This window comes from Orcinus orca, chromosome X (assembly GCF_937001465.1).
Source record: "Orcinus orca chromosome X, mOrcOrc1.1, whole genome shotgun sequence".
Lineage (NCBI taxonomy): Eukaryota > Metazoa > Chordata > Mammalia > Artiodactyla > Delphinidae > Orcinus > Orcinus orca.
This window is the reverse complement of record NC_064580.1, coordinates 43,206,614-43,228,040: the sequence shown is the minus strand read 5'-3', so window position 1 is coordinate 43,228,040 and position 21,427 is coordinate 43,206,614. Positions and strand designations below refer to the sequence as shown.

The following is a 21,427-nucleotide window of genomic DNA, read 5'->3' as shown; positions in this document are numbered from 1 at the left end:
CTTAACTTCTAACCCCCTGCTGTATTGGACAATATTTAGATCACCAGCACCAATATTCATTGTAAAAAATTTGCTCCTGCAATAAAAAGCTTCTCTACACCTTTCCTGAGCCCATATATTCAATGAACAGTACATAAATGGAGAGTCATCAGTCTAGAAAGAACTGTACATGCAAGCTGGCATTCTCTTTGCCACTCAAAAAAATGCCTCACAAAAGTCCAGTTTATTCCCAAATAAAATGACATGTTCATATCCTCTTCCTCCATTCCTGCTTAGCATCTTCTTTTGTGCCATTTAAAAATGTATGTATGCTTCATCAAATAGTTTGAGTCTTTTATTTTGAAAATTAATCTGATCATATTGATAGTGAGACTTTTTTCTGAACCTCAGAAGCAGACACCCTATGTGCTATTCATTTTGCTAATCATTTTAATAGACTAATAGCAGCCGAAATAAATAATGTTTTAAAAATAGAAACACAATGCATAGACAGTAAACTTTTAAATATTTGATTCCATTGTCTTTACTTTCCAATTGCAGTCTATGTTCCATTGAATTCCTCTCAGTAGAACTTTTAAAAACCCTTCTGAAATAGAGCAAAATACTCATATTCTTGTCCCCCACAAATTTGATTAGTTAATATTGGTATTTTCTTTGTGCTTAGTATTTGGATAATGAAAATAAGATACAGGCTCTTATTTTCAGGGACTTTCAAAATTACTAGGGGCAGAAGCCTCTGAGTGTTGGGGGAACAGAAACGGAAAAGAGCAATTACTTTGGAGTAGGTAAGGGGAGTTTTATGTAATAGACGATAACCTGAGATGAAACAAAACGAAAGTGTCTATTGCCTAGATAGGCAAAGCACAAAATAATAAAGAGACTAGATGCAGAGACGAACTTTATATTTGGTAGGCATTAAAGACAAGGTGAAAATCTGAGGAAAGCATGAATTAAGGAAACTGCACAGATACAACTTTTATTGGAAATAAATGGCCATGTTGTAGGTGGCACTGAGAGAAGAGCTATTGGTCATGTATTATATAACATGGAGTAATTGACACAGGGAACTATATTCAATATCCTGTGATAAACTATAATAGACAAGAATATGAAAAAGTATATATGTATAACAATCACTGTGTTATATAGCATAAATTAACACAATGTTGTAATCAACTATACTTCAATAAAATAAATTTTAAAAAATAAAATCATTTGGACTGCAAAAAAGTTAATATTTAATATTAATAGCTTTACTTCATAAAGCTAATGGTAAAGAGAAATGCAGTGTCTCAGGTAATGAAATCTATCAGTGGTGTTTAAGATGAACTAGAAACAAGAATGGAATCTGCAAATCCAAGCATAAGAAAATACAGACTTGCTCTAGGTGATGATACTAGGAGTTAAGATGAGAGGATATCTAAATAGTATTCTTTTAAAAAGAAAAAAAAGGAATTGCAGAGTAATGAGTAGGAGAAGATAGCTAAGAGGGAAGAAACAAGAAACAGCAGAATCTGACAAAGTTTGGAATGTTGAAGATTCCTGATTTGGGCAATGATAATGCCAATTCCTCACATACTAAGTAAGGATGAATAAAGTAGAATATTCTGTGGGAATTGTCTAATATGTAGGTAAGTGTGGTACTAAAGCCCAGTTATAATATAGCAACTAGTGGTGCCAATATGGAACTCCTAAGAATACAAATAAAAAGCTTAAGTGTTCAGAATCTTTTGAATTAATTACTACGGGAACAAATATCCAGAAGCCAGTAAACAACATCCATAGCCAGTGGCATCTCAGTGGGGGGAAAAGGCTCAATGGAAAAGGAAGTGAGCAAATTAGGTACAAGTCAAGAATAGAAAAAAACTATATGGTTAGACAAGATAAAATAATAGGAACAAGAAATTCACAGGAGAGGAAACCCAAATGGATAACAGATATTAAAAAGGGGAAAAAATCCCACAATACCACTTTACATCCATTAGATTGGCCACAAAATAAGAAATCTGGGTAATGCCAAGTACTGGCATAGATGTGGTGAAATGGGCACACTTGTGTACAGCATGTATACTCCAATGATCAAGCAATACCATTCCTATATAAATATCTCCAAGGAGTAATCTCACAGGCTCATAAGGTGATCTGCATAAGAAATTCTTCATTTATTGAGGTATAATTTCTATACAGTAAAATGCAGATGTTAAATGTAGAACTCATGAGTTTTTTCATATTATACCCCATGTACCACCACCTAGATGAAAATATAAAATATTTTAATTATCCCAGGAAGTTTCCTTGTGGTCCTTCCCAGTCAATTACTGACCTCCAGAGGTGACCACCATTCTGATCATGATGATACCTTTGCAAGAAGAGTAATTTTTTATTCTAATATAGTTCAATTTACTATCAAATGAGGTGGAAAATATTATTTTTTGGTTTTGTTGTTCTCCAAAGGAACTTGTACGATACTGGTATTATTTCTTTAAAAGACAGGAAGAATTTACCAATGGAGAGAGGTTTTAAATTCTAGGTTAAACTTCTTTAATAGATAAAAAGACTACTAAAATTTTTCTCTTTCTGTTTGTGACATTTCTTATAACTTGTGTTTTTCTAGGATTGTGTCCATTTCGTCTCAGTTATCAAATTTGTTAGCATAAAGTTCATCATAATATCTTCTTAATATCCAGTGATACAATCCCCCCTGGTCACCAGAACCAGGTGCTCCAGGGGTATCCTGTGTGGGCTGCATGTACTCACCTGTTGTGGTTGGGCCATGATTGCTGTGAGCATGCTGGAGGGTGGAATGGCCCCCTGGAGCAGGACCCACTTTGGGAGGGGCACTGGTGCCAGCTGAGGCTGCCCACTGGGTGGAGTGGGGTGGGTCCTTAGAGGAACATTGGGTGCATGGTGTTAGTGAGGCTAATGGAGAGTGGGAGAGTGACAGAAATGGTACCTGCCAGCACCAGGCCAGCTAGGTGGAAGGAGAGTTAAAAAAAAATGCACTAGCACTTCTGTCCCTAGAGAAAGTTCCACTAGATCCCTGCCCCTCTGGCACATGCTCTAAAATTAGTCAGTGAATCTCATTCTCGTATAACCCAGGCACTTTCAAGCTGCTACCTCTGCAATGGGACTCAGAGAGAGTAAGTCTGTATGTGAGCCCTTCAAGAGTGGAGTCTTAGTTTCTGACAGCCGTCCAGCTTTCCCAGATGTAAGCCCCACTGGTTTTCAAAACCAGATGTTGGGGGACTTGTCTTCCTAGTGCAGGTATCCTGGGCTGGAGAGTGCAACGTGGGGCTTGGACCCCTCACTTTTCAAGGGGGACCTCTGCAGTTATGATACCTTCTTGCTTGTGGGTCATCATACTGGGTGTGTGGGTTCTGAATAGACTGTGTCTCTGCCCCTACTACATATCTCAATGTGGCCTTTTCTTTATATCCTTAGTTGTAGAAAATCTGTTCTGCTAGTCTTCATGTCATTCTCGGAGATAGTTAGTTGTTCTCTGTGTAGCTGTAATTTAAGTGTGTTTGTGGGAGGAGATGAGCTCAGGATTTTCCTACTCTACCATCTTGATATAAAGCAATAAATTCCTATCTGGGTGGTACTTCAGCTTCATCCCACAAGTTCTGATGTGTCATATCTTTTTTTTTTTTTTTTTTGCGGTACGCGGGCCTCTCACTGTTGTGGCCTCTCCCATTGCGGAGCACAGGCTCTGGACGCACAGGCTCAGCGGCCATGGCTCACGGGCCCAGCCGCTCCGTGGCATGTGGGATCTTCCCGGACCGGGGCACGAACCCGTGTCCCCTGCATCGGCAGGCGGACTCTCAACCACTGCACCACCAGGGAAGCCCTGATGTGTCATATCTTCATTATCATTCTGCTCAAAATATTTTCTAATTCCACTGTGGTTTTTTCTTTGACTTATGAGCTATGTGTATATATGCTGCTTACTTTCTAAACATTTGGATGTTCTAATTGTCTCTCTGTTCAGAGTTTTGATTTATTTCAACAGTAACTAGAGAACATATAATGTATGATTTCAATCCTTTGAAATTTGTTGCAATTAGCTTTATGTCCCAAAATAGGGTCTATTTTGGTCAGTGTGCCACATGCACTTGAAAAGAACGTGTAATCTACAGTTGTGGGATGGAGTGACCTATGTATGTCAGTTAGGTCATACTGGTTTATTGTGTTCAAATTCTCTACATCTTTACAGACTCTTTTGTCTGTAAACAGATAAAATCAATTACTGAGATAGGCATATCAAAATCTCCAACTATGATTGTGTATTTATCTTTCCTTTTAGTATAATCCATATTTTCTGTATATATTTTGAGGCTATGTTATTAAGTGCATACAAATTTATATTTTTGTAATCCTGTTGAATTGAAATTTTATCAATTTCAGAGAAAGAGGGCACATTACTGAAGATACAACAGACATTAAAATGATAATACAGGAATATTATGAAACAACTGAATGTCAAATATTGACAACTTAGATAAAATGCACAAACTCCTTGAAAGAAAAATTATCAAAACAAGAAGAAATAGAAAATGTGAACATTCCTATATCTATTAAAGAAACTGAATTTGAAATTAAAGATAATCCCACAAAGAAAACTTCAGACCCAGATGAGTTCACTGGTAAATTTTATCATATATTTAAGGAAAAATTATAAAATTTAAAGCAATCTTATACAAAATCACCGAACAGAGGAGTGAACTTTGAAAAATCCTAGCAAATATAGCAATTTTACACAAACTCTTCCAGAAGACAGAGCAGGCATGGAATTTCAACTCATTTTATGAGGTTAGCATTAACATGATACTGAAATCAAAGATGAAAAAAATCCCCCCAAACTAAAGATTCATATCTCTCAGAAACATAAGAGATAAAAACCCTTACCAAATACTAGCAAATTGAATCAAGAAATACATGAAAGAAGATAATACATCATGATCAAGTAAGGTTTATCCTGGGAATGCAAGGTCAGTTTAACATCTGAAAATCAGTGAAATTCATCACATTACCAGAATAAAATGTTCATATCAATAAATGCAGAAAAAGCATTTTGAAAATCTCATATCCATTCATGTTAAAAACTCTTCAAACTAGGAATAAAAATAAATTGCCACAAATTAATTAAGGAAAACCACAGCTAATATTCTTAATGCTGAAAGACTGAAAGACTTTGCCTTCAGATTGGGAACAAGATAAAATAAAAATAAAGGGCATGCAGACTAAAAAGGAAATGATAAAAAGACATGACAATGGATACAGAAAATTTTAAGGAATTTACAAAAAGACTCACTAGAATTAATGAGTGAATTTATTAGCAAGGTCTCAGAATACAGGGTAAATGTACAAGGATCAACTGTAAGAGTTCCACTTCTAGTATGGAGAAGTAACCTAAACAAAAATTCTTCTACAAACAGTAACTGTAAGCTCTAGAGAAACAAAACAAAACAGGTATTGGTAGAGTGAATAAAAGCAAGCAGATTTTGGAGAGAAGTCAGAAGTTAGAGGAAGTCTGAACAGAGATCTGAGTTGCTATCCACCTTAGGTGAGACAGCACCTCCGATTTGAGTATAACCTGGTTAATTGCCTACTGTGAAAAAACACAGAACAGTGTAACAGAATATAGTGTTACTACAACATAACACTGATAATGTTCAAGATACAATCCAAAATTACTCAATATATGATGACCTAGAAAAATGTTCTTTTGGTCACTCTCCAGTGTCTTCAGTAGTTTTTAAAATATATTTTCCAGAATTAACAGTTTGGGGGCTTCCCTGGTGGCACAGTGGTTGAGAGTCCGCCTGCCGATGCAGGAGACACGGGTTCGTGCCCCGGTCTGGGAAGATCCCACATGCCGCGGAGCGGCTAGGCCTGTGAGCCATGGCTGCTGAGCCTGTGCGTCCGGAGCCTGTGCTCCGCAATGGGAGAGGCCACAACAGTGAGAGGCCCACGTACCGAAAAAAAAAAAGAGATGGATAGAATTAACAGTTTTGATCTGTTAGATGGGTTGGTCCAATGGAAACAATTCAGTCCTACTATGGCTCGTGTTAATTTTTGTATATAGTGTGAGGTTTGGGTCAAGGTTTTTTCCATTTGATACTAATATCCATTTGTTCAAGTGCAATTTGTTCAAAAGATGTTCCTTTCTCCCACTGAATTGTATTTGCACCTTTCTCAAAACTCAGTTGTCCATATACATGTGGGTCTATTTTTGGACTCTCTTTTGTTCCATTTATATATCTGTTTGTCCTTACACCAATACTACACTGTCTGAATTACTGTAGCTTTATAGTAAATCTGAACATTAGGTAGTGTAAATCTTTCATACTTTTTCTTCTTTCTCAAGACTGTGTTGGCTATTCTAGGTCCTTTGTATATCCATATAAACTTTAAAATCTCCTTGTCAGTTTTAATCCCCTATAATTACAAATAATTGATTGAAAAAGTAGAATATAATTCCATAAAGCAACAGATCTCAACAACACACAACCAACTTTAAATCTATATATAGATTATATATATATATATATATATATATACAGTATTAGTACACAACACCCATCAACAGCTAAATATATTCTTTTCTCAGACCACAACAGAATTAAATTAGACAACATAAAGGAAATAGACAAATTCCTTAAAAAATACAACTTACTATGTCTGACAAAAGATGAAACAGAAAATCTGAATAGCCTTATGTCTATTAAAGAAATTGAATTTGTTATTAAAGCTTTCTCGTCAAGAAAATTCCAAGCCCGATGGTTTCACTGGTGAATTCCATGAAACAGTAAAAAAAGTAACAATCTTACACAAACTATTTCAGATAATAGAGAAGGGAAAACTTCACAACTCATTTTTTTTGTGGCCAGCATAACCCTAATACTGAAACCTGACAAAGATATTGCAAAAGAAGAGAAAACTACAAACCAATATCACTCATGAAAAATGCCAATATTTTTTAAAAAATCAGTAAATAGAATCCAACAATGCATTGATATAATAAGGTTAATAAATCAAAATCAACTAGTATTTATCTCAAAAATGCAAGGTCAATTTAACATTTGAAAATCAATAAATAAATTCACATATTAACAAAATAAAAGTGATCATATGATCACTCTAATAAGATGAAGAAAAAGCACTTGACAAAATACAATATGTAACCATGATAAGAGAAAACCTCTTCAATAAGCTAGGATTAGAAAGAACTTACATAACCTGATAAAGGGCAGCTTCAAAAAACCTACAGCTAACATCATACTTCATGGTATGAACTTTCTGCCCCAAATATCAGAACAAGGCAAGCATGCCCATGCTCAACACTTCTATTCAACATCAAACTAAAGGTCTTAGACTGAAATAAGGAAAGGAAAAGAAATAAAAATCATGAGATTGGAAAGGAAGAAGTAAAAGTGCCCTTAAAGTGATGATGATTACTTACATGAAAAACCCCAAGGAACCTACAAGAAAACTAATAGGTGGATTTAGAAATGCCTCAGGATACAAAGTCAACATACAAAAATAAATCACTAGCAATTTATACTAGCAATGAACCACCTGAAAATAAAAAAAACACAATGCCATTTATAACAGTATCAAAAAACATTAAATACTTAGGGATAAATTTAATGGAGGATACATAAAACTTCTAAACAGAAAGCTATAAAACATTGCTGAAAGAAATCAAAGGTCTAAATAGATGTAGGAAGTTGCCATATTCATGGATTCAAAGGCTCAATATTATTAAGATGTCAGTTCTCCTAAAATTGATCTACAGAATTAATACCAAAATCCCAGCAAGCTTTTTCACAAAAATTACAAACTGATTATAAAATTTATATGGAAATGCAAATGACCTAGAAGAGCTAAAGTAATTTTTTTAAAAAGCCAAGCTGGAGAACTTACCCTACCTGACTTCAAGACTCATTATAAAAGCTACAGTAATTAAGTATGGGTCTGGCAAAAGGACAGTGTATTAACTATATTTTCTTATTTTCTGTATTCTTGATGCTCTGGCATCCGATGCCTTGCTGATCCTGGAGAGACTGCCCCTCCCAGGCCTAGTTATTTCCTAGAGGCAGTAAATGACTTCCCTTTAACGTACCTTTCATATGCAAAACAACCAATCCAGAGCCCATATCCACCAATTATCTCCTTCATCACGATCTCACAGGTTGAGCCACTAGCCCCATGCCCAAATCACCTCAGGGCTGGGTACCAGGCAACTCCCTACACCCCAGAGCCAGCTGAAATTACTCAAACTAGCTAATTCTAAACCTCCCCAGCCTGATTACTCTGGCTCACCCATTATTTCCATGAAAATCACAATAAAGTCTCTTGCCCATGCTTCCTCCTCACAAATTCTACCTCGTGATTGACCCTGGTGCTCCCTGGTGTGACCCTACGTGGTGTGGCATGCCTCCTCCTCTTGAGAACTGTGAGTTACAAACTATTTTCAATGGCAGTTGTCTCTGGATCTGTTGACCTCACCATACATAAATAATAATAAAACCTTCATTTTAAAACAGAAAGACATATAGATCAATTGAACAGAATAGAGAATCCAGAAATAGGTTCACATATATGAAATCAATTGATCTTAATAAATGTGCCTAGGAAATTCAGTGGGAAAAAAGTCTCTTCAGCAAATGGTTCTAGAACAACTGAATGTCGTATTGAAAAAAATGAACATCAATCCTTACATTAAACACACAAAATGGATCATAGACCTAAACTGAAAAAGCTAAAATAATAAAACTTATAGAAGAAAATATGAGAAAATTTTTGTGACCTTGTAGTAGGCAAAGATTTCTTAAACAGATCACAAAAAATACTAAAAGTTTGAAAAAGATGATAAATTAGACTCCATCAAAATTAAAATATTTGCCTTTTGATAGGCAACAGTAAGAAAATAAAATTGCAAGGCACAAACGGACTCACAGACTTAGAGAATGAACTTATGGTTACCAGTGGGGGGCAGGGTGGAGGGAAGGGATAGTTAGGGAGTTTGGGATTGACATGTATACGCTGCTATATTTAAAAAGGATAACCAACAGGGACCTACTGTATAGCACAGGGAACTCTGCTCAATGTTATGTGGCAGCCTAGATGGGAGGGGAGGCTGGGGGAGAATGGATACATGTATATGTATGGCTGAGTCACTTTGCTGTGCACCTGAAACTATCACAGCATTGTTAATCGGCTATACTCCAATATAAAATAAAAGTTAAAAAAATATTTTAAAAAATTGCAAGGCACAGATTGGAACAAAATATCAGTGATACATATATCTGGCTTAGGAGTTGTATAGAGCAAATATAAACAACTCTTAAAACTCAATAAAAAGAAGACAAACAACCCAATAAAAAATGGGAAAGATATTTGAATAGACAACTCACAAAAATGTACAAATGGTCAATAAGCACATGAAAAGATACTTATCATTACTCATCAGAGGAATGCAACTTAAACTCATACATCCACTACAATAGCAAAGATTAAAGAGACTGACGATAGCAAGTGTTGGTGAGGATTTGGAACAACAGAAATTCTCATGTATTGCTGTTAGGAATGTAAAATAATACAGCCGCTTTGGAAGACAGTTTGGCAATTATAAGAAACATAAGCAAACACTGATTATATTATACCAGCAACTCCACTCCTAGGTGAGTTACGCAAGAGAAATGTAAACATATGTTCACACAAAGACATATCAGAATGTTCACTGCAGCTTTATTCATAATAACCAAACAATGACCACCTGTCATCAACAGGTATAGAGATAAACAAATTACAGTATAGTCATACCACGGAATAGTATTCACTATTTAAAAGGAACAAATTAGTGATACACTCAATAACATGAATGAATTGCAAAATCATTATGCTGAACAAATAAAGTCAGACGCCAAAGGGTATATACAGTATGATTCCATTTATATGAAACCCTAATAAAGACAAATCTAATCTATAATAACAAAAAGCATGCCAATGGTTGCCTGGGGCCGAAGTGGTGTTGAGTATTAACTTCAAGGGGCATGAAGGTGCATTCTGTGTGATGGAATGTAATATGTCATGATTGGGGTGGTGGTTATATCAGTGTGTACCTTTGTCAAAACTTAGGAAACTGTACTCTTAAAATGGATACATTTTATGGTATGTAAATTATACCTTAATAAAGCTGATTTTAACAGAAAAAATGCTAGGTGACAGTGATCATAAAGTCAGAAGATGGGAGAGAGGCGTGAGATAGGGAAGGTAGAGAGAAGTGAGGAATCTAAAGGCAATACCTACAAAGAGAAAAGAAGGTGAGGCTGGTTGTAGATGACAGTTTATTGGTATCTTAGAGTGAGAAGATGAAAATGAGATGGGGAAGAAGGTGAAAGGGCACCAGGGAGAACAGGAGTGAGGCAACCAACTGATCTTCAAAGATGGTAAATCCATTAAAACCTGAATGTATATGATAAGGATCTAAGACCCTGGGAGTGGGGTTTCGGTACTAAAGCATAAAAATGTGATGGAAGGAGAGAATATCCAAGAAAACCAGATCCATACTGAGGAAGCCTGTCATATGATCGAGACTATACATATTGCAGCAATTCTCCTGGAGGAAAGCCAAGCCAAGAAGACAGTTGATAACAGTAAGGGAAATAAAGGGAGAGAGCAATTTGGTACCAGAGAGGCCAATGTTATCTATTTTCAAGAAGTCTCTAAAGTTTGGAACCTTCAGTGGGAAGCACCCACATAGCACAGGGAGATCAGTTTGGTGCTTTGTGACCACCTAGAGGGGTGGGAAGGGAGGGTGGGAGGGAGGGAGACGCAAGAGGGAAGAGATATGGGAACATGTGTTATGTATAACTGATTCACTTTGTTGTAGAGCAGAAACTAACACACCATTGTAAAGCAATTATACTCCAATAAAGATGTTAAAAAAAAAAAGGGTAGCAATCATAGCCTTTTACAAGTATCAGCCTCAAGTATTTCCATGTCTCCCTTCTGCCCGGATCACACTCGCTCACCTGAGCAGCTCTGATGTGGGGTTTCCTCCTCCAACGTCCAAGGCTCCTCTCCTTGCTCCAACTTGAAGATGACCTCTGGCTTGGGAATTTCACACCCTGTTAACAGGAAATGATAGAAAATGGGGTCCAGCTAATTGCTTTCCATTTGTTCTTTGGAAAAGTGACCACATTTCATTGGGAAAAGAGTAATAAGCGCAAAGGTGCAAAGGGACTGAAGAATCTCAGACCAATCAAGGATGACACCATCACACACTTCAGATGCCCCAGAGCACTCAGCAGCTGAGGATGGAAGCAGCCTCTCTGAGGTTCTGTGTTAGTTCCCCTAGGGCTGCTCTAACAAAGTACTGAAAACTGGGTGGCTTAAAACAATAGGAAGGTATTGTCTCATACTTCTGGAGGCTAGAAATCTCAAATCAAGGTGTTAGCAGGGTCATGTTCTCTCTGGCAGATATAGGGGAGAATCCTTCCTTGCATCTTCTAGCACTTGTGCTTGCCAAAAATCTTTAGCATTCCTTGGCTTGTAAACGCATTTTACTCCAGTCCCATGGCTGTCTTCTCCCTGTGCGTCTCTTCTCATTGTCTTCCCTCTATGTGTGCCTATTTCAGTGCCCAAATTTCCCTTTTTTGTAAGGATACCACTCAATTAGGGCCCACACCAATGACCTCATCTTAACTTGATCCCCTCTGTAAAGATTACTACTTGCAAATAAGGGCACATTCTGAGGTACTGGGGGTTAAGATTTTAACATATTTTTTTGAGGGGACACAATTCAACCCGTAAGAGCCGGCCCTCTGATGCCCCAAAATTCATGTCCTTCCCATGTGCAAAATACACTAACCCCATCCCAGTATCCCCCAAAGTCTTAATCATCCCAGCATCAACTCTTACGCCTAAAATCTCATCTAAACATCAACTCAAAGTCTCAAATCACATCATCTAAATCATCCAAATCTTACAGGTGAGACTTGAGTATGAGTCATTCTGGGACAACATTCCTCTCCATGCAAACCTGTGGAAACAGATGAGTTATCTGCTTCCAAAATACAGTGGTGGGACAGGCAGAGGATAGATGATACTCCCATTCCAAAAGGGAGAAATTAGAATTTAAAAAGGGATGGGAGGTCTCAAGCAAGTCTGAAACCTAGCAGGGCAAATTCCATTAGATTTTAAGGCTTCACAATAATTCTCATTGGTACAACACTCTGTCCTCCAAGCCCACGAGGGTGGTAGCCCCACCCACTCAGCCCCGGGCCAGGAGTGGCACCACTTACTATTACCACCAGTGACCCATTAGCAAAAATTTTGCTTCCTGTACCGGCAACCTTATGCTCTGCTGTTCTACACGTTTTAGTTCCAAAGGGAGGAACACTTCCACCGAGAGACACAACAATGATTCCCTTGAACTGGAAGTTAAGTCTGCCACCTGGACATCTTGGTCTTTTCATGTCTCTGAATCGACAGGCAAAGAAGGGAGTTACTGTGCTGGCTGTGGTGGTTGATCTTGACCACCAAGGGGAAATTGGACTGCTATATCATGATGGAGGTAAAGAAGAGTATGTCTAGAATACAGGAGACCCCATAAGGCATACTATCATGCCCTGTGATTAAAGTCAATGGAAAACTACAACAATTCAACTCAGGCAGCACTACTGATGGGCCAGACCCTTCAGGAATAAAGTTTTGGGTCATCCCACTTGGTAAAAAACCACAACCAGCTGAGGTGCTTGCTGAGAGCAAAGGGAACAAAAAACGGGGTAGTGGAAAAAGGAATTCTGCTTCAGGACTGCGACATAAGAAATCTGCCTAGTTTGCAGTCTGTGGCCTGCCCTGTGGATTTCAGACTCAAAAGTTCGACATCAACTCACCTGAATTTCCAGCCTGCTGGCCTGCCCTTCAGACTTGCCAGTCCCCACAACTGGGTGAGCTGGTTCCTTAAAATATATCTCTCCCCCCTACTCTGTATTTATGTACACACGTGCGCGTGCACGTATGTGTATACTCTCTATATGTATATACCTGTATCCTATTGGTTCTATTTCTCTGCAGAGCCATAATAGAGAGTGGCTCTAGAGGAACAGAATCTCAAGGATGAGTTTTCTGAATTAGTTATGGGATTTCTAGAATTGATTCCTTATTCTGATTAGATTCAAAAGCACTAATGACTCTATTTCAGTAGTAAGGAGGGCACTAATAGTCCCTGGTGTAACATGGCAATAGAGATATGCAAAATGTCAACACTGGATACTCCTAATCAAATGCTTGTAAGAAGTGAGGTTCTGGATAACCTTGTATTTGATACCTTGGAAATTTTTGTCAAACTTCCAAGTATAATAAGATTGCCTGGTTACTCCTAATTGCGCTGGATGAAGTGGGGAAAGAAAAGGATGAGCTCAGGGATTTGATTTTCCAGATCATGCATCGCATAAGTGACCTGAAAATTTCTCTGTCTGTCCTGAAAGTAACCCTTAGCTCCTATAGCTGCAGAGCTGAGATGGCTGAAAACCAAACCCAGAGTCTCATCCTGTGAGTGGCTAAATTACAACACAAATTGAATTCCCAACTTCACAGAGTGTCTGCTGTTAAAGGAGAGCATTGATGAGGAAGGAACGGGATCCTGAAAACTGGAATGGAGACATATGAGGACACTGAACTTCTAAATTCAGATGAGTCTTTGCCAGTAGAAGCAGCCCTTTTACCCTCAACTGAGAAGTTTAACCCTCCTCTGCCAGAGGAGCCTGCAGTGGGCTCCCCTGAGGAACTTGCCTTGTAAGGTACTGCTGGTTCCCCTCAGGACCTATGTCTACCACCCTTCTTTGCTTCCAGACCTATAACTAGACTTAAGTCTCATCAAGGCCCAAGGGTGAGGTACAGAGTGTGACCCATGAGGAGGTGTGAGATACTCCAAAAGAACTGCATGATTTGTCCAATCTATACGGACAGAAATCTGGGGAATATGTGTGGAAATGGATATTAAGAGTGTGGGATAATGGAAAGAACATAAAGTTGGATCAGGCCAAAATTATTGATATGTGTACACTAAGCAGATTCTGAATGTAATGTTGCCACTTGAGGGGTTAGGAAGGGCTGAAACAGTGTGTTTGGCTGGTTGGTTGAAACATGGACCAAAACATGGCCCACACTAAATGTAGCTGAAATGCCAGGACTACTTTGGTGTACTACAGAGGAAGGCATCCAAAGGCTTAGGGAGATTGGAATGTTAGAGTGGATTTATCGTGGAAGGTCTGCTCACTCACACTGGGAGGGTCCAGAGACACACCTGTCATGATGACTGTGACTAATAAATTTGTGAAGGGGCCCCGGGTAATCTGTGATTGCTCTTTGCTGCAAGCTCCTTGCTGTAGGTCAGAAATTTCAGTGGGAACTTCTGCCAGTGAACTGGGAAACCTAAATGCAATGGGAGTAATTGGATCCTGGGGTGGCAGGGGCCAAACAGAGGCATTGAGTTGTCAAATGCAAGGTGGATGCGGTTACCACAGGGTCAAAGCAGTAATCAGAAAAGTCCGATTCACACATAAGAGTAGACATTTTTATAATACTGTTTTAATTCATTCTCCTACTCATTAGACTTCAGACATCTTTCAAAACAAACCTTTATCTTAGTGTTCCATTATTTAAGAGATAACCTTCTTTCAAGGCAGCAGAGTTAGGACAGTCTAAGAAAAGCAGGACAAAAACAGTATATGAACATTTAGAAAAGAACAGTTTTCAGATATTTATGAAACTATGCTACATACTCATATATTTATGTGTTATATGTCTATACCTCTCTATCCTTCTAACACTATATGAGAATAGGGGAATAGCATTAAATATAACACCTGTTACAGAGTGGCTCATCTGCTCACAGACAGACATATCAACAAATTAAGAGCAAGGAAAGGGGAAATGAAAGAATACTGAGTATTCATTATGTACCAGACACTGCCCTAGGCACTTTAGATAAATTCATTCATTTCATCTTGAAAATAACTCTCCTCTTAGTCCCTTTAGATAAGGAAACTGAGGCTCAGAGAGGTAAAATTCCAAAATCACATAGCTAGTAAGAGGCTTAGTTATTCACTCAACAAGTGGCCGGGTGAAGATTTAAACTTCTTTCTCATATACCATACTACTGTCAAATAGGAAAAAATGCATACATGTCTTTAATATACATTAGAAATAAAACAAACTTTCTGTGCTGCCAAAAAAACAAACAAACAAAAAGTCCAATTCACAGAGATCTATGGGGTTGGCTAGTTGATCCTGACATCCCTAGAAAAGAAACAGGTGGGCAATCTACTAAATTCTTACTTGATCTGTATAAGGAGAAGAGTCCTAGGTCAAGTGAACAGAAGTCTAACTTGAAACATCAAAACACAGAGTCCTGGCTCCTCAATCAATTCTCAGACTTGAGCCAGTTTATATACCCGGAATGAACACTTTTGAATGAAGGGGAGGCTGGGTCCCTGAAGGAAGGAACCCATGACACTGCCAAAAATTTATACTACTAACCTTTCTCCCAACCTTCCCTAAAGGGACCTATAGCCCTTTACAGGGTACCTGTGCGTTGGGGAAAAAAACAATGAGGCTTACCAGATATCACTGGACCCTAGCACTGAACTGACACTAATTCCAAAAGACCCAAAACATCACTGTGGCCCACCAGACAGCGTAGGGGCTTATAAAAGTGAAGTGATCAATGGAGTTTTCGCTCAGGTCCATCACACACAGTGGGCTCAGTGGATCCCCAAAGCCATCTTGCGGTTATTTCTCTGGTCCAGGAATGCATAACTGGAATACACATACTCAGCAACAGGCAGTATCCCCATATTGGTTTCCTGACCTATGGAGTGAGGTGTTTTATGGTGGGAAATGCCAAGTGGAAGCCACTAGAACTGCCTCTACCTCAGAAAATGGTAAACCAAAAGCAGTACCGCATTCTTGAAGGACTGCAGAGATTACTGCCACCATCAAGGACCTGAAGGATGCAGGGTGGTGGTTGCACTACATCCCTATTCACCGTGCCTATTTGGCCTGTGCAGAAGACAGTGGATTATCATAAACTCAACCTGCTAGTGACTCCAACAGCAGCTGCTGTACCAGATATGGTTTTGTTGCTTGAGCAAATGAACGCACTCCTTGATACCGGGTATGTAGCTATTTATCTGGCAAACGCTTTTTTAAAAAACAATACCTGTTAGTCAAGACCAGCAGAAGCAGTTTTCTCTCCGTTAGCAAGGCCAGCTATACACCTTCACTGTCCTACCTCAGAGGCAGATCAACTCTCCAGTCCTATGTCATAATTTAGTCTGCAGGGATCTTGATCAACTTTCCCTTCCACAGGACATCACATCGGTCCATTACATGGATGATACTATGCTCATTAGACCTAGTGAGCAAGGAGGAGCAACTACTCTAGACTTATGGATAAGACATTTGTGTGGCAGAAGGTGGGAAATAAATCTGACAAAAATTTAGGGGCCTTCTATCGCAGTGAAATTTCTAGGGGTCCAGTGGTGTGGGGCATGTTGAGATATCCCTTCTAAGGTCTTGAAGAGTAAGTTTTTGTGTCTGGCTTTTCCATAAACAAAAGGAGGGGCAACACCTGCCTCCCAGTGCTGCTCGTAAGGGGCCCAAGTCCTTATGATGGAGGCCCAGCCTGTGGATGGTATGAGGCCAGGAGCCGCCCTTGGAGCACTGAGACTGGGTCCTCCCAGAGTCGTGTTCCTTGAGAATGTGCCTAAAGTGGGCGGTAAACTCCGTCTAAGGCTAAATACTGGCTCAAAATTGATAGTCAACAAGTACCATAAGGGACAGTTGAAGAGAGAGTTCAAGAGAGCATGTTAAGAGGTGTGACCTCAGATCAGATGTGGCGACCTCACACCTGGGTGGTGGCCCTGCCCTCTTAGCTCTGGAACTAATTAGGTGGCTCACCTTCTGGAAACAAAGAGGTGACAGCCAGTCACCCTGCATCTCCCCAGTCTGTGCCCTCTGGGCCTGTGATGGCAGTGACAGCCCTGCTGGCTTCTGAACCATTTTGGGGGTCATTCATCCCTTTTCTTGAAGCGTGTTCATAGCCAAATAGCTTTACTGGACTGTTTCCTGTCTGTAGAATCCCAGAACCCCAGCCTTCCTTCCTTTTTCCCTGCCTCCGGCCTCTTCAGCCCAAGCTGGCAGCGTTTCTTCTGAGATGGTTGACTGGATCCACAAATCATATACCTAATCTTTTTAGCAACTGGTTGTCCAGCCACACCCTTGGTGCTCTTTCCAGAGTACACCTTCTTATATTTTGCAGTATGGATAGGCTGAGAATTTTCCAAATCTTCATATTCTAGTTCCTTTTTACTAACAATTCCTTCTTCAATTTCTCTTTCCTCTAGCATTTTACTGTAAGTATGAAGCAGAAACCAAGCCCTGCCTTTAACACTTTGCTTAGAAATCTCCTCAGCTAAATATCCAAATTCATCACTCACGACTTCTGTTTTCTACCCACAATTCAGCCAAATTCTCTGCCACTTTATAATAAGAATCACCTTTCCACTAGTTTCCAATTATATGTTCCTCACTTCCATCTGAGACCTCACCAAAAACACCTTTAACACTCCTATTTCTACCAACAGTTTCTCTGAGGCAATCTAGACATTTTCTATCAAGCACCTGAAAATCTTTCCAGGCTCTACCCATTGCCCAATTCCAAAGCCACCTCCATGGATTTTGTAGGTATTTGTTACGGCAGCACCCCACTTCCCAGTACAGAAAGCTGTGCTAGTTTCCTAGGGCTGTTGTAACAAAGTACCACAAACTGGGTGGCTCAGAACAACAGAAATTTATTGTCTTGAAGTTCTGGAGGCCAGAAGTCTAAAATCAAGGTGTAAGCAGGGCCATGCTCTTTTTGAAGGTGCTAGGGAGGGAACTGTTCCATGCCTCACTCCTGGCTTCTCGTGGCCTCAGGCATTTCTTGTCCTATAGATGCATCACTCCAGTCACATGGTCATCTTTTCCTTGTATGTCTTCACATTGCCTTCCCTCTGTGTTTCTGTGTCTCTGTGTCTAGATGTCCCTTTTTTATAAGGATGCCAGTCATATTGGATTAGGGCCCATCTAATGACCCTGTTTTTGCTTGATTACTTCTGGATAGACCCTATTTCTAAATAAGGTCACATTCAGAAGTAGTGGGGGTTAGGGCTTCAACATATTTTCTTTGGGGGGGCCACAATTTTACCCATAACAAGGTCCTTGTAGGTTCACAGAGTGGCTCTGCTTACCCAGTGAGAGAAGGTGGCTATAGTTCTCCAGCATCACGTCCTGGTACAGGCGCCTTTGAGTAGAATCCAGCTGCTGCCACTCCTCCCTGCTGAAGTCCACAGTCACGTCCTCAAAGGACACTGACACCTGTAACAACACAATCCCATTCAGGGTGACATGGTCAGCATGGCGGGATAGGGAAGAGATAGAAAATTGTTTTTAGTAACTTTTACCATAATATCCCATAGGGTATGCTTATTAAATACCTACTTATACATAATGTACAGAATACAAATATCTAATTGGAAATTTCTGCTATTCATTGTATACAACACTCAGTCTTTCTTTCTTTCTTTTTTTTTTTTTTTGGTATGCGGGCCTCTCACTGCTGTGGCCTCTCCCGTTGCGGAGCACAGGCTCCGGACGCGCAGGCTCAGCAGCCATGGCTCACGGGCCCAGCCGTTCCGCAGCATGTGGGATCTTCCCGGACCGGGGCACGAACCCGTGTCCCTTGCATCGGCAGGCGGACTCTCAACCACTGCTCCACCAGGGAAGCGCCTCAGTCTTTCATTTTTAAAAATAATATTTCTGTACAGGATTTGAACTTGATCCTATTTTGTTGCTCATTTTAATGGGAATTTGTGTTTTATAACTTTTAGAAGGAAGAATGTACATTTTTTTTCACTTTACATAGCTCCCTCTACTGCTGCTTTCATTTAGTCTTCAAAAACATAACCATTTTCTCTTGATGCCTTTTTTTTTTTGGCCAATTTTAATTTAATTCCATAGTGGTCAGAAAACATACTCTGTATGATTTCAACATATGTTCTATCCGGGAGAACGTTTCATGTGTCCCTGGAAAGGAATGCATATTCAGTCATTGGTGGGTGCAGTTATAATATATAAATCAACTTGATTGAGTGCTGCTGAAATTTTATATCACTTTACTCATTTGTCTTCTAATTGTTCAGCCAATTATTTGTCAACTTTTTGGTAAAAATTGACAGGGAGATGTTAAAAGTTTATATGGCTATGCAAAGGAACTAGAATACACAAAGCAAAGATTAGCATGGAGGATTTATACTATGCAATGTTAAGACTTACTTTAAAGCTACAATAATCAGACAGTGTGGTATTGATCTAAGAACAGACACATATATCAATGGAACAGAATAGAGAATCCAGAAACAGATCTGCACACATATGGACAACTGGTTTTTGACAAAGGTGCCAAAGGGGAAAGGGACAAAGGTGCCAAAGGGGGAAAGGAAAAGTCTTTTTTAAAAATTGTGCTGGAACAAATGGATATGAGTTTTGGAGGAAAAAAACAAACCTTGACCCACATCTCACACCATATACAAAAATTAACTTTAGTGTTCTCACCACACACACACACACACACACACACACACACACTCAGACTAAGCAACTCTGTGAGGTGATGAATGTATTAAGTAACTCGATTGTGGTATAAAAACAAATATACAGATCAACAGAATAGAACAGAAAGCCCAGAAATCAACCCACACATATAAAGTCAATTAACTTATGACAAAGGAGCCAAGAACATAAATTGGGAAAGGACAGTCTCTTCAATATATGGTGTTGGGAAAACTGGACAGCCACATGCAAAGGAATGAAACTGGAGCACTATCTTATACTACATGCAAAAAATAACTCAAAATGGATTAAAGACTAGAACATGAGATCAGAAATCATACAACTCCTAGATGAAAACATAGGTGGTAAGCTCCTTGACATAAGTCTTGGAGATAAATTTTTGGATTTGACACCAAAAGCAAAGGCAAGAAAAAACAAAAATAAACAAGTGGGAATATACCAAAGTAAAAATATTATGCACAGCAAATGAAACCTTCAACAAAATGACACAGCAGCCTACTGAATGGGAAAAAATATTTGCAAATCATATATCTGATAAGGGGTTAATATGCAAAATATATAAAGAACGCATACAACTCAACAGCAAAAAACCCCAAAAAATCTGATTAAAAAACGGGCAGAGGATCTGAACAGACATTTCTCCAAAGAGATATACAGATGGCCAACATGTACATGAAAAGGTGCTCAATATCACTAATCATCAGGGAAATGCAAATCAAACCCACAATGTGATATCACCTCATACCTGTTAGAGTGGCTATCATCAAAAAGACAAGAAATGACAAGTGTTAGTGAGAACACAGGAAAAAGGGAACCTTTGTGCACTGTTGGTGGAAATGTAAATTGGTGCAGCCACTATGGAAAACAAGATAGAGGTTCCTCGAAAAATTAAAAACAGAACTAGGTATGACCCAGCACTTCCACTTCTGGGTATCTATCTAAAGAAGATGAATACATTAAATCAAAAAGATATCTGCACTCCCACGTTCACTGCAGCATTATTTACAATAGCCAAGATATAGAATCAACCTAAGCATCCATAAATGGAAAAATGGATAAAGAAAATGTGGTGTGTGTGTATATACACACACACACACACACACACACACACATACACACACAATGGAATATTATTCAGCTATAAAAAAGAGGGAAATATTGCCATTGCAACAACATGGATGGACCTTGAGGGCATTATGCTAAGTGAAATAAATCAGACAGAGAAAGAAAATTCCATATGATCTCACTTATATGTGGAGTCTAAGAAAAACAAAAAACAGAAAACAGAGCTCACAGATACAGAGAAGAGTTGGTGGTTGCCAGAGGCAGGAGTGAGTGGTGGGCGAAATGCGTGAAGGGGTCAAAAGGTACAAACTTCCAGTTATAAAATAAAGAAGTCATGGGGATGTAATATACAGCATGATAACTATAGTTAATAATACTGTATTGCATATTTGAAAGTTGCTAAGAAAGTAAATCTTAAAAGTTCTCATCACAAGAAAAATATTTGTAATTATGTATGGTAATGGATGTTAGCTAGACTTATTGTGGTGATCATTTCACAATATATACAATATTGAATGATCATGTTATATACCTGAAACTAATATAATGTTATATGTCAATTATACCTCAATTTAAAAAAATAACCAAGTGGGGCTTCCCTGGTGGCACAGTGGTTGAGAGTCCGCTGGCCGATGCAGGGGACACGGGTTCGTGCCCCGGTCCGGGAAGATCCCAC

General features: G+C 39.0%; 1 protein-coding gene across 5 annotated transcripts in view; it reads right to left on the bottom strand.

The window, feature by feature from the left end:
* ZNF81 (zinc finger protein 81) overlaps window positions 1-21,427 on the bottom strand; it is a 65,047-nt gene that overhangs the window by 11,464 nt on the left and 32,156 nt on the right. For 4 of the 5 annotated variants that reach the window (XM_004281987.3, XM_049704835.1, XM_049704834.1 and 1 more), the window contains 2 exons: window positions 18,306-18,432; window positions 11,040-11,135 (listed from right to left, as the gene is read on the bottom strand). In XM_004281987.3, coding sequence (XP_004282035.1) covers window positions 11,040-11,135; window positions 18,306-18,432 — 223 coding nt within the window. Of the gene's footprint in view, window positions 1-11,039; window positions 11,136-14,650; window positions 14,715-18,305; window positions 18,433-21,427 lie in introns of those variants that run through there. The other variant, XM_033409633.2, reaches the window with a different exon arrangement.